The following is an 18,039-nucleotide window of genomic DNA, read 5'->3' as shown; positions in this document are numbered from 1 at the left end:
TCGTAGAATGGACTTGAACTTTTACAAAAATGCAAGTAGCGTGGGTGTAGCGCCTACTGGATGACAGTATGAGTATTTGGTCTGCGCTGACCAACTATCGAGACTTTTGCCCCGGTCGGTAGAGTTGAAGCTTATAATTTGGTGTAGATTAACAGCACCCAACAGCTGTGCAGAGCTAGCTGGCACCTTTTGGTCCTGCCAAAGATGAAAGCGAAAACTCTAATAATTTGTTAATGTTTTGTCACCGGCAAGCTGTGTGTGGGACTTTAAAAATTGCGTTTATGCTATCCGATAGAGGCATTAAAAAGCACATGTGCGCATTAAGTACGTTTAGGCATTTTGGGCATTAAGGAAGAAAAATGTGAAAAATGATTTGCGACACAGAAAGGGTTTAATTACTTAAAAGCCTGTCAAGCTCATATGTATTTATATTTGAGCTATGGCCATGGCTGAAAATATTTATGTATACAGGTTTTCAGGCAAATCTGCTAATTAAGTTAACACATGCAGTCATCTCCATTGCAACTGTGTGTGTAAAAAGAGAAAAATTCTTTTAGTGACAAACTTGAAGCGCGTTTCTCAATTAATAAAAAGAGCGCGAAGCAGTAATTGTGCTCAAAAATACTTTGCGACAAATTTGTTAATTAGTTTTTAATACACTTTTAATGTTGTGTTTTAAACATTGTTATTTTATATGCGATTTTCTTAAGAAATTCTTTGAAAAAAATTTGCGGCGAATTCATATTTTTACATGTAGCATATTTTTCACACCAGCGCTCAGACAATAACAATGTTTAGCACAATTTCGCTAATAAATTATTTGCGGCGAATTCAATTTTTACAATTAGCATATTTTTGACACCAGCGCTCAGACAATAACAATGTTTAGTACAATTGCGCTAATAAATTATTTGCGGCGAATTCATATTTTTATTTGTAGCACACTTCGAATATAAATGCTTTGAAACTAATAATGTTTGGAGCATTTGCGTTATGTTTTGCAGTATATTTTTCCTCGGCGAATTTATATTAACTTGCCTTTATTTTTACTTATACAAATGTGAATTTTACAGCGTACTGCTTGCAATTTTTTCGCGCATTAAAAAAAAAAAAATTGCGGCGAATTCATATTTGCATTGAACTTTGTTGTATTTTTGTTAAATTTTAATGTTGTTTTCCAACTTGCCGCTTTAGTAATTCACTTATTCTTTAAATATAAATTTTCTAACGTCAATTACTTTATGTTCTTTAATCAATCGTTTCAATTGTACCGTTATTTGCAAAGCGTTTCGACTTCCAACCACTCTCTTACTATTTACCTCAACACTGTTGCAACTTTCCGTCTGACTGCATAACACCACTTTAAATTGTTCAACTCTTTCGACTTTATACACATACATACACACATATATATTTTGTTAAAAATATGTACCCTTTGCTCATACAACAATTACTGCCTTTGAAGTTATTGTTGTTATTGTTAGGAGTGCGTGATTTTTTTCTTATTTGCTATAGTTGTAATTGCAGCGGGTGGAGAGAAACGCCAACATCTCAGCGCCAAATGTTTAAGCGTCAATGATTTTTTAATTGTAATTGTTAGAAATTATAACAGTAAAGGGATGAAATGTTGGAGTTTGGACGCTACAGTTTTAGAAAGGTATATAAGCGCAATTTCGTGCTTAGTTGAGAATGAGATGGAAACAAAAAACACAAAAAAAGCGGCAAAAAGTGTGCGTTACGTTGACGTATGCGCTGATGTATGCATAATTGGCGTCAGCTGCAATGCCTGCAATGATTTTAGTTAAATTGTTTTTTTTTTCGTTCGACTTGCCACTGGTTTCATCAATTTCGCCTACCACTTCGCCTGCTTTTAATGCGGCGCTATTAAGCAATGTAGAGTTTGCATTTCAAACCACGCGGTCATGGGTTCGACGCATTGCTTTAATTTAAAGCATACTTAAAGGCTTAGCAGTGAAGTTTGTTGCTGCTTTTTTTCAGCTTTATTACAATTTCGATTGCATTTTGTTGGCTTAAGTGTGCATACACGATGACTTTTCGAATTTACAATTAACATCAAAGCAGCCGAGTTCAAAGCAGCCGCAGCGCATATTTTCAAGGTGCGAAAATTAAACTAATTGATGGCAGTAAAGTGAATGTCGAGCTGATTTAACTTTTTTGTTTAACAATGTCGATCGATAAATGCTGAGTCGAGGTTTGCAAGAACATTTTTTATATTTTACTTTCTTCAACAATGTAAAATTTTCTCTACATCTGCTTATGCGCCTAAAAATGTGCAACAAGCTATTTAATATTCTTTAAATTTTTTTCCGGGTGTTGATTTAGTAAAGATGTTGCATATGTTTGATTTTAATGAAATTTCAACAATATAAACTGCATTTTTGAATTGTTGGCATTACATTTTGCAATATGCATTTGCATATGTCTAATTTTAAAAAAATTTCAACAACATAAACTGCATTTTTGAATTGTTGGCATTACATTTTTTTGCTTGAAAAATAATTTTCTTTAAAAAAAATTAAATTTTAAAATTTTTAAATTTTTTTCTCCAAAATTATTATATTTATTTAAAACATAACAAGCTGCCTCTACCTAAGCGCTTAATATAAAAAAAGTCGCTCTCTCTCTCTCTCTCTCTCAGACTACTGTAATCAGTTCCTGCTTATTTACAAACCAAGTACCCGCGCATTGCGTACCAGCACTGCCAGGCAGCCATAAATCCACTGTCAACTGTCAAACTATTAACAAATTTAAATTATTTTCCTATAAATGCGTGCAGCACATGCCGCTTCGGCGCGCATAACAATAAATATTCGCAACAATTGACGACGACAAACGAAAGAGCTTGTCTGGTCGTTGCAATCGCGGCTCTGAAAGGTAGTTCACGGTGATTGGAGGTTGATTGTTGGCTGAAAAATTGCACATTTCCGTTTGAAAAGTGAAGTTAGTGCAATTACAGAAGGGTGATTGCTATGCACGCGTATGCGTGTGTAGCGTGTTATGTATGCTTGTATGTGTGTATGTGTAGGTGTGGTGAAACCGCAAGGAAATTACTTGAAATGTTGAAGTTTTATTTGGTTTTTATTTATTTTTTTTTACTAAAAATGGCAAGTGAAGCATACTTTCAGGCGCAAAATGATATAGGCGCGTGTTAGACTTACATATGTATATAACGGCAAACACAATTTTTTTTTAAATTTTATATAAAAAAGAACTCATTTAAGCTTTACATTTCGGCTAAGCTTGCAGCATATGAGAAAAAAATATAAAAAAAAACTGCTTTTCACTATTTACTTGCTACTTGCACACAACCTATTTGTTTCAATATTTTTAACGCCACGTAACGGTATTGCTATGCTTATCTGTAGACATATTTGCGCACATCTGCGGCGCTACAAGCGTGTCAACGTTGGCGCAACGCCAATTATTGGGGTCAGCGTGCGAAAAAAAGATATTGACGTACACACACACACACACACATACATACATGCTTGCATACATACACACATGTAAGTTTATATGTCTTTGGCGTTAAAATTGTTTTATGCAGAAATATGTATACATAAAAGCAAGTGTCTAGTAAGAGCATACGTTATTGCCTAGACTATATTTACCGCTTGTGGCTCGCTATGTTCGAATGTACATAAATAAGTATGTATGTACGTATGTTTGTCTGTTGGTATGCACGCTTTGACACAAAAGATCAGCGACAAGGTGTTAAGTGTTGGTAATTAATTTAATTTGCTGCTGCAGCCAGTGACAGTAAGGGTCTAAATATCAGAGCGGGAGTAATGCAGATAATTATAGATATGTATGTGAGTATGTTTCAGACTCCTATGTAAATATGTACATATAAGTACTTATGGTGATACTAAGAGTCTTAACAGAAAATGTAAAGAATTTTTGAAACTTTTTATAATAAAAAATAAATTAAATTATTATTAATTTTTTGTCAAAGTTTTTTAAATATACTATTTTTTTATATAAAAAAATCTTAGAAATCAATATTAGGCGATAATTTTAGTGATCGAATATTTTTATAAAAAAAAATTAATTGCAAAAATATCAGTATGTTGCATTTTTTTTTATTTTTAGTAAATGTATTTTTGTAAAAAGTAAACAAAAGATAAAATTTAATAAAATTACAAAAAAAAAAACATTACTAAAATTTTGCTTTAAAACTGTCAAACTTTCAAAGTATGCATAATTAGAAAAATCGTTGAAGTAATATTACCGTTCTGATAGCAATTTTCGTGTTAAATGTTAATTATATGCCATTGTCTAGGCCAATAATATTTTTATAATTTTTTCTGACCACTCAACCACATAATTTAATCAATAAATTTTAATAAATAATAATAATTAATTGAAATAAATTAGGAAAGGGCTGTGTATAGCGGATATTCAATCAAAAAATGCCATACATTTTATATGCACAAATGTGCAAACACGTATGTATGTATTTACTTATGTCTGTTTGTATGTATGTAATAAAAATCAAAGATAATGAAAATTTGCACAATTTTATGTTTGCAAACTGGCATTTGGCCAAAGCGTAGCCAATCGGTGCAATGTGCAAAACAAGTGTGTGCAAAAACAAATAAATAACATAACGGTAGTGCAAACGAATCACGTAGTTGTCGTACTGCGGGGAGGTGGGGCGGTTTTTTTTGTTATAAATGCGAGAAGCTCATCAAAGTGCATGACACTGGTCGAAAATTAGCTAACAAAATGTGCAACAACAAAAACAAACGCAAAGATTTCACAAACAAATGCGTTGATGTGTTTGTGATTTAGTGTGAAAATTGAAAAATAAAAAAATAGGTTAAAAAAAATATAAATAAATAAAAGGAAACTAAAAATTTGTTTAATTAAAAAATGTAATAAATAATTAATTTAATTTAATTACATTTTCAATTATTGATTATTTAAAAAAATTAAACGGTATTTAAAATAAAAATATATATATTTCAAAAGAAAAATAAAATATAATAATTAAAAAATAAATAATTTTAATACAAATTTTTTATAGTAAAATTAAAATTAAATAATATAAAAAATAAAAAAATATTAAAGTAATTAAAAAATTTGAATTTTAAGAACAATTTTTTATAGTAAAAATATTATAAAAAAGTTGGAAAGTATAAAAAAATTAATTTGTAGAAAGTTAAAATTAAATAATTAAAAAAATTAAGAATATTTAAATTCAAAAAAAATTAAAGTAATTAAAAAATTTATGTAATTTATAAAATTAAAATAGTTTATAAAATTAAAAAAATTTAAATACTTAAAAAAATTAATTTTTTTATATTTAATTGGTAATATTTTAGTTTTAATAACAGTTTTTTTATAGTAAAAATATTACAAAATTAAGAATATTTCAATTTAAAAAATGAAAGTAATTAAAAAAATTTAAATAATTTACAAAATTAAATAAAAATTTAAATAATCAAAAAAATAATAATATTTTTTTTATGGTAAAAATATTACGCATAAGTTGACAAGTAAACATAAAATTGATGAAAATAAAATTAAGTAATTAAAAAAAATTAAGAATATTTCAATTTAAAATATTAAAGTAATTAAAATATTAAAGTAATTTTTATAATTAAATTTTTTTAAATAATTAAATAAAATTAACAACTTTTCAATTAAAAAAATAAAGTAATTAAAATAATTTAAACAATTTATAAAATTAAAAAAATTTTAAATAATAAAAAAAATTATATTTTGATAAAAATAAAATTAAATAACTTTAAACAAATTAAATTTAAATTAAATTTTCAATTTAAAATATTAAGGTAACTAAAATATTAAAATAATTTTTATAATTAAAATTTTTTAAATAATAAAATAAAATTAACAACTTTTCAATTAAAAAAAATAAAGTAATTAAAAAAATTTTAACTAATTAATAAAATTGAAAAAAAATTTAAATAGTAAAAAAAAATAATATTTTGATAAAAATAAAATTAAATAACTTTAAACAAATTAAGAATATTTCAATTTAAAAAATTAAAGTAATTAAAAAATTTAAGTAATTTATATAAATAAAACAATTTAACAACATTTCAATTAAAAAAAAAAAGTAATTAAAAAAATGTATATAATTAAAAAATTTTAAATAATTAAAAAAAATTATATTAAAAAAGTAAAACGAAAACAAACATAAAGCCGTTATTAACACTTTGCAAATATTTATGTCACTAGGTGACGTTGTTGTTATTTTTTGTATGCGCGCGGCATTCGAAGGTGGTTCCCAAGCGAAAATGTGTGTATTTTTCGATTTTTTGTTGTTAATGTGTTTTTTCTATCGCCTTGCTCATTAGAAAATCCATTTGAAATTCTACATAAATTTCTGTGTAATTATTTATGTCGAAATATTTTCGAATAGCGCTCAATGCAGCGCAACGGTCACAAAAATACCGTATTGAAGGCGGCGCAATGCTCGTGATTTTTATTAGCTAGCTGGCTGGCTAGCTACCTAGCTGTTTGTGCTAAAGCTGTGAAATGTTTTGGTGTATTTAATAAAATTTATTGCACAATATTTATTTTGCGAAATTCGTATTTGTTTTTGTTGCAGCAATTCTCAATTTTGATTTTATTATGCATTACTAATTTCGTGTTTGCTGATTCGTTGGAGCTATGCAGTTACATGTGTGTGTACATACATATGTATGTATGCATGTGTGTACATATGTATGCTTGTTTGCTTTGATGATGCCTGACATATGCATGCTGTTGGCCTTCAGTGTGTGTGTTTGCGTGTATTTTTTGATTTTCCGTTTGATTGCATTTGCAGCTAAATTAATTGAGTCGAATTTTGGGTATGTAATAAATAAGGTTTTGGTTGAGGAATATTAATTAATTCGCTATGTCATTTTTGTGGCGATTTGATTGGATTACTGCGTTGACAAGGACGCCGATAGTGGAGAATTTTTGGTTGGAAGGAGAAATATGTATGCGTAGAGTGTGTAGTGTGGTAGTTTAGAAGTAGGTGTGTTATAAAAATTAAAGAAATATACGAAAATTAAAAAAAAAAAAATTAAAATATTTTTTTAGATTTTTTCAAGCGCTATACAAGTATATTTATTAAAGTTTTTAAAGAAAATCTAAAATTTATTTATGCATAACAATTTTCAGTATTAAAAAAATATTCGTAAATTAATAGAAAATTCTTAATACTTACAAAAAAAATTCAAATATCGAAATATTTCAAAATGTTTTTTTTTGTAATATTTGGAATTTATTTATTGCGCACATCAAAAACTCTTGCCAGTTTTTCCGCAAAAACTATGTCCTCGCCGCTTATCGGTAGCTCGCCGGCCAAAAACTTGTTTTCCAACGCGTGACATGAAACTACCTGCGTGCGGTTGACAGCTGTCATCAGCAACTACGCAACACTAGCCAAGGCAACTACTAACCCTAACTAATATGCGCTTACACGTGCGCCAGTGCTACGCTTACTACCTGTCATCGCGCTTCACGTCAAAATAAGAATTTCATATTTTAAAAATATTACTAATGTACTCACCTTTCTTCGGTATGAGCGACTTGAGCAGCATCACAGCGTTATCATCACAGCCCCAGGCGTGCATTTTGCGATAGCTGTCACGTCCCTTCTCGGTCAGCTTATCCCACGGCTTCGGTTTGGACAACAACTCCGACACGGTGCCCTGCGACAGGCCGAGTATATACTTGGCGAACAGCCGCTGTCCAATATTGTGCACTGACAACAGCTCGCGTATGCGTCGCGAGATATGCAATGTGTCCAACGGCTGATTGGCATACTTATCCATATTGTAACGTAGCATTTCCTGTAGTTTAGCCTCCATTGGATCGCTTTTGGGTATAAGCGATTCACCGAGGCGGCCAGCCATCGAAGCGCCAGGCGGCAGCTGTAAGTCGTCGGCGAAGCGGAAATGACCGCGATCCTGAAACTGGAATGGTAGCGCATGCAAGTAACCGGGCGGCAGGTGTGGATGTTGTTGTGCGGCCATTGCGGCGGCCGCCATGGCAGCGGCGCTGGACGCATTAGCATTGGGTGTGCCGCACAGTGTGTTGTTGTTGTCCTCTAATAGCGACTTGCCGCTGCCATTAAGCGCAGCGTGTTGTTCATCGCGTGCATCCTGCGCATGTGACGCGCTTGCGTTGGCTGATAACTCGTGATTGCTATTGTTGCCGCTGTGTAGCGCTTCCATGCTGGACTTATGATGCGCCTCAGCGCTGAGGTGTGGCTGATGCAGGTGATGATGTGGCGGCATGGGCGGCGGCGGCGGTGCTGACGCGCCGCGTGTGTCGCCTTGCTGCGCATGGTGGCCATGATGCAGATGATGTGGTGGCAGCAGACCATCTGTACGTAGAGAAGAGGAAGAAGAAGAACAAGAAGTGGGTGGTGTTGATGAGAATGTGGAATTAACTAATTGGCTGAGCAGCGTGGTGGACGAAGGTCCATGTTGCTGCGTAGCGGCGGCATTTTGTTGCTGCTGCTGTTGTTGTTGTTGCTGCTGTTGGTGCAGGTGGTGCTGTTGCATGTGATGTGGCATAAGTGCTGCGTGCTGGTGATGGTGCATGGCAAGGTGGTGCTGATGTGGTGGCAACGGCGGCGGCAAACGATGCGACAACTGATTGGCAAACATATTATTGGCGTTTGGCATTTTATTGGAAACAGCGCCGCCGCCGGCGCTGCTGCTGCTGCCGCTGCTACTGTTAGGCGCGGACGTAGGCATTTTGAAGCCGCGCCAATAAGAGCTCACCAACTCTTCGCCCAGCAATGTGCCAAAAGCATCAACATTATCGTCGAAGCATGCAACGGCCGCAGCGGCGGCGGCTGCAGCAGCTGCAGCTGCAGTAGAGTCGGCAACATGTTGTTGCAGCGCTTGCAATTCGGATTTCTGCACGGCAGCGCTGGCGTCATTGCTGCCAGCCGTCTCCAAAGCATCCACGTCGATTGTGGGCGGCTGTGCGCTTTCATGCGTTTCGGCAGTTACATTGTCGTAAGCCGTTTTTAAGCTTTCGCGTTCAGGCAACTCATTGTCGGCGTGCGCTGGCATGTCGGCGCCAAGCGCTTCCGCATCATCGTCGTCATCGACAATTTCGATTTTTGGTATTTTTGGCATGTTTGGCAATTCGGCAAGTTTCGTTGCAGGCGACTTCATGTCGTCGTCGTCGTCGTCGTTTGCTATGCTGTTGTTGCCACTGGCCTCGACATCGTCGACGTCGGCGTCAGCGTCAGCGTCGCCGTCTGCGTTGGTCAATAGTTGGCTGGCTGGAACGGCTGCTCCTGTGGAGCACAGAGCAAACAGACACAGCACACAAAAATGTTGTTGTCAACAACAAATTTTAAATTCTTTACACAAATGGTTAATGTAGTGGTTAAAGCATAACGACAATTGTTTATGGTATCTTATAATGTTCGTATGTATAATATTATATATGAAATAAATTGGCTTTGATTGATTGAAGTATGTACATAATTATTGGCATAACGGGGTTTATTTTAAATATTTTAAAACTAAATTTCGTTGAGAGAAATAATGAGGAAGATTACGATAAAAATATTATTTTATATATTTATGTTGAGTAGAGAGAAGAAATACAAAATATTGGTTTGAAGAATGGGTTGGAATGGGAAAAGTTTTTCAAATTTTTGGTTTGTGTTTAAATATTTTTTTTACTAATATTCTCTATTCATGTTTTTTTAGTTTTAATTGAGTTTTTAGGCTAAGTTTCTATATATGTATATATATACATATATATTTTTTAATTTTAAATGACTTTTTTATAACTTGTTTTTAATTTATTTTTAATGTTGTGAATTATGAAAAAGTTAAAATTTAATATTTTTTATTTGTTCGAAATTTTTTAAATGCGGCTTTTATAATTTTTATTTTTTTGTTGTTAACGTGAACAATTTAAAAATTAAAACATAATATTTTTTATTTGTTCGAAGTTTTTTATATGCGTTTTTTACAATTTTTTTTTTTTTGTTATTGTGAATAATTTAAAAATTTAAACTTAATATTTTCTATTTGTTCGAAATTTTTAAATGCTGTTTATTATAATGTTTAATTTTTTAAATGATTAAATTTTAATTTTTATAATTTTATTTAAATATTTCAAGTCACTTTTATGTATTTTTAAAAATAAAAATTTAATATTTTTTGAATTGATTGCTTTATTTAAATTTTTTAAGTTTTGATTTTTAATTTTAGTGACTTTTATATGATTTTTATAATTTTAAATTTGTTTTAATAATTAAATTTTAAAAATTTCAATTAAAGTTTATTATTTTTTTTAAATAAATTGTATACATTTTCTTAATGAATTTGTTTACTAAAAACTTTAATTTTAGTAATTTTATTATTTTTAATTTCAAGTCATTTTTATATAATGTTTATTAGTATGTTTAATTTTTGAAATGTTTTTGGTTTTTGTTTAATTTTAAATAATCTTTTAAGTAATTTTGTGTTTTTAAATTTTTTTATTATTAATAAAATATTTGAATTGAATATTTTCTATTAAATAATTTTCTAAAAAAATATAATAAATATATAGTTTTTTTTTGTTTTTTTTTTTAATATAATTTTGAACTATTATTTTTATTTTAAATACTGTACGTATGGCCTTTATGTTTTTTTAATATTATTTTCCTTTATTATTATATTTTTTTAATTATAATTTGTGTAATTTAGTTTTTAACTTTTAATTTTTTTATTTTTTTTTATTATTTCTTTTTGTAATTTAACTTATTAACATTATCTCAATCAAGCAAAGCTCAATAATATTTCATTTAAAATAAAAAAAAATTAAAATAATTATTTTAAAATTTTGTATTTTTTTTTGTCAGCAACGAAGACCAAAACCATTGTAGTATGTCTGCCAAATTGTTTTCGCCAATAATTCAAAATTTTCGTTGTTAATTTCGCTAGATTTTGCCAATTCATGAAATTTTGCCGAATTGAATGTGCAACTCTTTGCAACATGTTTCTGCAACATTTCCTTACGGTTGAAATTGTTGCGGATTTCCGATTGCAGTTTCGACTTATTTTAACGCTAGCTTATTTAACATAATTTGTTTTAATTTTTTTATGTTTTTTGCTTCAGACGCGTCAAGGAACGCTAAGAAAAATACATATCAGCAACAAGCATGCACCAACAGCCATAAACTTATTCGATTATATTTATGTGGTAAGTAAAAAAAGACTGCTTTTGTTGTAGTTGTTGTTTTTTTTCAATACGAGAGTATATTTGTATAATTATGTCTGTTTGTGAAGTAGTGAAAAAAGCAAAGCAGAGGAGTAGGAGTTGTTAAGCGCATATGTTTCAATGGTTATTTACTATTTTTGTTGTTGTTGTTCGATTTGATTTTCTTGTCGTTTTTGCTGATAAACATGTTTGCCAATAACTGTATCGTTTTATTATTGTCATTACGCTCGTTGTTAGCGCCAAAGTGGGGCGACCGCGAATGCGCCAGTGTTGACACAGCACACAGCGACGGGCCATAAATGCTTGGCGCCACTTTTTCGCCCCTTTTAGTTGTACCGCTCGCGCTTGCGTGCCTTTCATGCCAGCGTTACCGTATCGATGCGGTTATAGCAATTGGCAGCGGGCGCCAATCGGTCTTGTTGTGTGTTATGTTTATTTTTGAATATTTTTTTTTTGTTTTGCAAGCGCATACCACCAGCACACAAGCACTTCAACACATGCACACGCAACACCTTTGGGCCACAATTGAATTTTTTGTTTTCTCTGTGCTAAATTTTTCATTTTTTTAATGTGTTTTCTCGTAAAGTATATGACAGTAATGATTACATTTATATTTATTGTCTGTTTTAAATATGTATTGCCTGTGTTTGTTTAACTTTATATTGCTCATGTTGCGCTTGTTGTTTGTATACGCTCAATTAAATTGTTGACTTTATAATATTGAAAAATCATAAATGTGAAAATATAAATTTGTGTGGCTCTTCAGTGATTTATTTTCTTGTTTACACATATTCGATGTGAGTGCGAGATTAGTAGTTTGCATGAAAACAGACTTATGTTAGTATAGTTGCACGCTACAGTGGTGTTAGAAATTGGTGTGATATAAAGTATAAAAATTAAGAAATATATTAATAAAAATTAAAAACAACAACAAGAAGCGCAAACATTTGCACTCTTATTATCACTCTTATCTTTGCGCTTTTTGTTTTTTATTTTTATTAGTAATATATACATAATTTGGTTAAAAGAAAATGCGAGTGTTGCCAAAAATTAAAGTAAAATATTACAAACAAATTGTTTAAACAATAAAAATTATTAAATAAATAAAAAATATCTTAACTATTTTAAGAGCCCAATAAAGTCATTTTTTATCAATTTAAAAATATCTCACAGCGAGAAAAAATGCATAAAAAACCAAAAATATTTAATTTTTTATCTCAAGAAAATGAAACAAACGTAAATCAAAGAGACAAAATATAGGACAATGAAACAGCTTAAATCGTACAATAAAAAAAAGAAATATTAAAAAACAAAAAAATTAATTAATTAATTAAAAAATTACATAAAAATTAATTAAGAAAAAGGAAAAAATAAAAAAAAACTTATAAATAATTAAAAAGTAAAAAAATATATATTTATAATGTATTAAATAAGAAAAAAGTTAATTAATTAATTACACAGTTACACAAAAATTAATTAAGAAAAAAATTGACAAAATAGAAAAAATAAATAAATAAGAAATTAAAAAATAATTAATTTCTTTATCTCAAAACAAAAAAAAAAAACAAAACAAAATAAAAAGTAAAATTGAAAACAAAATATTGTGAAATTATGCAAAGAAAAAAATATTGGACAATGAAATAGCTTAGCTCGTTCAATAAAAATAAAAAAAAAACAAAAAAAAGACAAAAAGAAATTTTACAGAACAAAAAAAAATTAATTAATTAAAAAATTACATAAAAATTAATTAAGGAAAAGAAAAAAATAACAAAATTTTATACATAATTGGAAAGCAAAGAATTAAATATTAAATAAGAAAAAATATGAATTAATGATGCAGTTATATAAAAATCAATTTAGGAAAATAATAACAAATTAATTAAAAACAATAAAAAAACAATATGCATAATTATTGATTTCTTTATCTCAAAGCAAAAACAACATAAAAAGTAAATTAAAAAACAAAATGTTGCATAATAATGCAAAAAAATAAATAGGAGACTGAAATAACATAAAACGTTCAAAAATAAAAACAAAAAAAATTAAATAACAAAAAAATTAATTAATTAATTAATTAAACAATTCCATAAAAATTAATAAATAATTTATTTTAATTGAAAAAATTAAAAATCATTAAAAAGTTAAAAAAAATATAACAAAAAGAAATATGTATTCATTATTTAATCAATTGCATAAAAATTGATTGCGAAAAAAAAATTATAAATAATTAAAAGCAAAAAAGAAAAATTACAAAAAAAAATTCATATTAATTATTTAAACAGTTACATTAAAATTAATTAAGAAAAAAAATAAAATAACAAAAAAATTTTAAATAATCAAAAACAAAAAAAATAATAGATGATAGATCATCAAAAACTAATAAATAAATTAAAATCAAAAAAATTATGTGCCAAGAAAGAAAAAAATAAACACAATTCCTTAAAATAAACGAATTTTTAATTTTTCAGAAATAAACGATTACATTTTTGGAACATTTGTAGCACAATATGTTTACAAAACAAACTGGGAAGAAGTTAGAAGAAAAATTAAAAAAAAAGTAATAAAATAAAATATGTGGAAAATAGAGAAAGCATATTAATAAACAAAATAAATAAATTTAATAAAAAATAATATTATTGCAGCAGTGGGCGCTTTGTAGCTACAGACGAGTGTTTATTTGGTGAGTGCAAAGAAAAGATTGAGAATATTATAATAATAATAATAATTATAATTATTTATTAATTATTATTTAATTCTGCTTCTAATTTTTAACATTTTTAAAATACATTATATTTTTTATAAATCAAAATATAATTTTTTATAATTCCAAAAAGATTTACTTTCAAATTTAACTTAGAAAGTAATTATTATTTAACATTTAAATAATTCTTATCAACCGTTCAGTTTATGCCTCACACAAGCAACAAAAGCAGCAAATGGGCACATGAAAAGAATTTACGGCTACAACAAACACCCACATGCACATTTGTTGTATACTTAATATGTGCTTACACATATATTAAAAAAAAGAATAGTTGTAAAAAAGCAAACAAATGAATCAGAAGATAATAAAACAATAAATGCATAAATACTTGTGTAAAGATTCTGAATAAAAAATGTATGTGCAACAGATATCAACGCAGATAAGCGCAAGTGAAGTGTTAAGCAAGCAGAACAATAAGAAGTCTACATATACAAACAAATAATAGATGAATGTGAACTTACCCTCGGCAGCATTGGCGGCGGCCGCCAACGCTTTGGTGCCCTCGAGCAGCAATTCCTGGAATTTGTTCGGATCATTGGCGCAAGCGGCAGCGGCGGCGGCTGCTGCAGCAGCTATGGCCGATTGCTGACTAATCACGTCCAAATCGAGTGGGCTGCTGTGCAAGTGCGAGAGGTGAGAAAAAAGAAGATATAAATTATGGATAAGCGTTTAGAAGTGAATTTTTTCATAGAAACAATATTTTCCGCTAAGCATAACAATTGTTGTTGTTTACTTTTGGTTTTTGGTAACTATACATTTGAAAATTACTAAACATAGCTTAGAGACAAATATTTGACGATTGAGAAGTGCTGTCATATCAAACTTTAAGACTCACTGATTTTCCTTTTTGATTTGTAGCTCGCCAACTTGTTGCGACATTTGCTGTGTCGTTTCAACTGCTGTTGTTGTTGTTGTGCTGTCGTTATTTGTCGCGGTTGCCGTTGTTGTTGTGCTTGTTGTTGCATTTGCGTCTTCCGTCGCCGCATTGAACTGCTCACATTCGCGATCAGCGGCGAAATCAGCTCTAGCTTCTGTGGCGTCATGCAACTCACTTGTTGCAGCTGTTGTTGTAGTGGTTAAATCAATTTTGTCAACCGCTGCATCAGCGTCAGCAGTGGTGTCAACAACTTCCTCATTATCCTCATCATCATCGTCAACTTCGTGCACAACATCACATGTCGCGGGCGCTGCAGCGTTAACTGCGGCTGTTGTTGCTGTTGTGTTGTTGGCGGTGGCCGCGATCGCTTCGTTGTGCGCGTCATTGATTTGTTGGCTATCGAGACGCGCTTCTAGGCGCATAATATGCTGACGCTTCACTTCTAAGTGATCCTCAAGTCGTTGTATTTGTGTGAGTTGTGCTTGTTCGAGTGTGCGCAGGCGTTGTACCTCTTCGATAAGTGCTTTAATCTGGAAGTAATTGAGAGAGAACAATTAGAAATGTATGATGCAGTGGGCGGTTTGTGGGTAGGTTTAAGTGTATATTTTGGTTTGATAAAGATAATAGTTTGACTAAAGAAATATGTACATATGTATAATTATTTCCAAAGTAATCATTACTGGTTTGCATGTAATCATGTTTGATTAGAATGCAGCAAAGACAGTTGAGAAATAAGAATACATTACATTAGCCATGTAATCGTATGTACTCATTACAAGTAATTATAATAAAATCATTATATGTAATTATAATGTAATCATTATATGTAATTATAATGTAATCACTATAAATACCTGTGATGAAATAATTACAAGTAATCATTACAAATATTTATAATAAATTACGAGTAATTATAACAAATAATTATAATGTATTCATTAGAAGTAATCATTGCAAATATTTATAATGTAATCATTACGAGTAATTAAAACAAATAATTATAATGAATTCATTGCAAGTAATCATTATACTTTATCATAAATTTTGATTGTTGTATGAACGTTCAAAATCCAGTAATCACGCCTTGCATTACTTTGAACTAAGAAAAATTTACACCAGTCCTCTCTACTCATTCTTACCAACGCAGCTGCAATCAGCGCAAGCAGAACCCCAAAACAGCACCACAAACGCCAATTTTTGTTCATCAATTAAAAACCGCCCCAAAGTAAAATAAAATTAATTTCAAGTACATAATAGCAACCAAGCACAACTACATATGCGTTCGTGCTGTGTATATGTGTGCACTGCGCTTGTCATTAAAAAATCATGCACGCCCCAAAAACAACAACTATAGCGAAAAATCAAGAGCTACAAGCAGGCGCATAATAAAAGCAATAACAAGCATATGTAGCCAACATTCATGCAAGTCGTAAAATCGTACACACATACATGCAAATGTATGTTCCTTACAGAAGCCGTTAAAAACTTTGTCTTGTCTTTGACGTTATTCGAAAATTTTCAATATCTCAGCTAGCATATATGCGTGTGTGATTAATTATATGTATGTAGAGGTATGTCTGTATGTGTGCGCATACCACGGAAAGTGCGCGTATGCCGAGAATTTACAAAATCACATACATTTAACGAACATGCTTACATACATATTTAAGCGCCTTGGGGCTTGCTGTTGTTGCTATTGCAAACTGAAGAAAAATTCCCCTGTCAAATTTGCCAATTATCATATTTTCGTCAACACAAAACACCGGCAATCTCATTTAATATTTCAGTACACATTCTATACATCCATATATACACTGTACATGTATTATATACATATGTATATGTGTGCTGTGTGTTTCTGTACAAAACTTTATGAAAATTGCATCTACAAACAACACGCAAAGATTGTGGTTAGCAGCAGTTTGCGAAAAGGTGTACAACAGTGGCAGCTCCGCGTTGAGTGAGGCATTTACTATACTGCGAAGAGTTTGAGTGGATTTAATATCTAACTCAAATATTGTTGATAAAATATTTTTATATTGAAAAAATTGTAAATTATGCTTAATAGCTTGCCTAGTTAATGTCAAAATTTGAGTTAAAAACTGAGTGATTTTTTAGCTAAAACTTAGGGATTTTGAGTTAAAAATTGTGTTGCCTTATTGCAACCTGAAATTTTTTGTGTAGCTTGAATTTAACTTAAGACAAAAAAATTTATGATTTAAGAGTTTGACTTAAAAATTGAGTGATTTTTTAGCTCAAACTTTTGAATTATGAGTTTGAGTTGGAAACGTTATTTTTTCTGTGCAACTTTATTTTGACCATAAATTAAAAAAAAAAGTTAATTAAATTTTAAAAGTTTGAGTGCAAAATTGAGTGACTTATTTTTGCACTCTAAAATTTTCATGTAAATTTAATTCAACTTATTACTGTTAAAATAAAAAATGCATTATTTAAAAGTTTGAGTGAAAAATTGAGTGATTTATTTTTCACACAATCTTGTTTAAGTAGCTTTTGGTAAACTTATAACTGTGTATATTTGTAATTCATTATTGCTGTGCATATTTGTAATTATTTATCTGTAATTATAGACTATTTAAATTAAACTGTTGAGTTTTTTTAAATGTTTATTTTTTTATTTTGAAGGCGTGTTTTTACGCTTTGAGTTTATTTTTAAATTCAGTGTAATTAATTATTGAAATTATTGCTCTTGTGGCTATAATATTTTCTAAATTTTCAAAATCAATAATTCAGTTAGAACAAAATCTAGGCATATTAAGTTCAGTTTGTATTCTAGAATGAGTATTTTGCTTGAGTAAAATTTGAGTGAAAATCGCTTACTACTAGAAATTCAATTAAGATCTTTTTGTATAATATGAAAATGTATATTTCTTGTGTTAGCGTTAGTTTAAAGTTGTTCTCATTCCAACTTTTATTTTTAACGTGAAAATGTAAGAAAACTAGCAAATTTCACTTGTTGTTACAAAAATGTCAAAGGTCCAAAAAATAACAACAACAATTGCCCCCAAATATGCTTGCCTCTTAACCACGCTTATTTCCCATGTCTCGGCTACAAGCAACAACGCCACGAATACCCTTCCAGCATACTTATAGACTCGTAAATTTGATATTGAATTACACCGCAAGTGGTTATTATTTGTTCTAGCCATTTTTA

At 30.1% G+C, this 18,039-nt stretch overlaps 1 protein-coding gene across 6 annotated transcripts in view; it reads right to left on the bottom strand.

Annotated features, from left to right (window-relative positions):
- LOC126757995 (homeobox protein cut) overlaps positions 1 to 18,039 on the bottom strand; it is a 215,892-nt gene that overhangs the window by 20,328 nt on the left and 177,525 nt on the right. For 4 of the 6 annotated variants that reach the window (XM_050471951.1, XM_050471950.1, XM_050471952.1 and 1 more), the window contains exons 4-6: positions 14,826 to 15,397; positions 14,452 to 14,606; positions 7,553 to 9,301 (exon numbers count right to left, since the gene is read on the bottom strand). In XM_050471951.1, coding sequence (XP_050327908.1) covers positions 7,553 to 9,301; positions 14,452 to 14,606; positions 14,826 to 15,397 — 2,476 coding nt within the window. The remainder of the gene's footprint in view (positions 1 to 7,552; positions 9,302 to 14,451; positions 14,607 to 14,825; positions 15,398 to 18,039) is intronic. The other 2 variants (XM_050471955.1, XM_050471954.1) reach the window with 2 other exon arrangements.

The sequence above is a fragment of the Bactrocera neohumeralis genome, chromosome 5 (assembly GCF_024586455.1).
Source record: "Bactrocera neohumeralis isolate Rockhampton chromosome 5, APGP_CSIRO_Bneo_wtdbg2-racon-allhic-juicebox.fasta_v2, whole genome shotgun sequence".
Lineage (NCBI taxonomy): Eukaryota > Metazoa > Arthropoda > Insecta > Diptera > Tephritidae > Bactrocera > Bactrocera neohumeralis.
The sequence above is the reverse complement of the archived record's forward strand: the minus strand, read 5'-3'. Positions and strand labels throughout refer to the sequence as shown.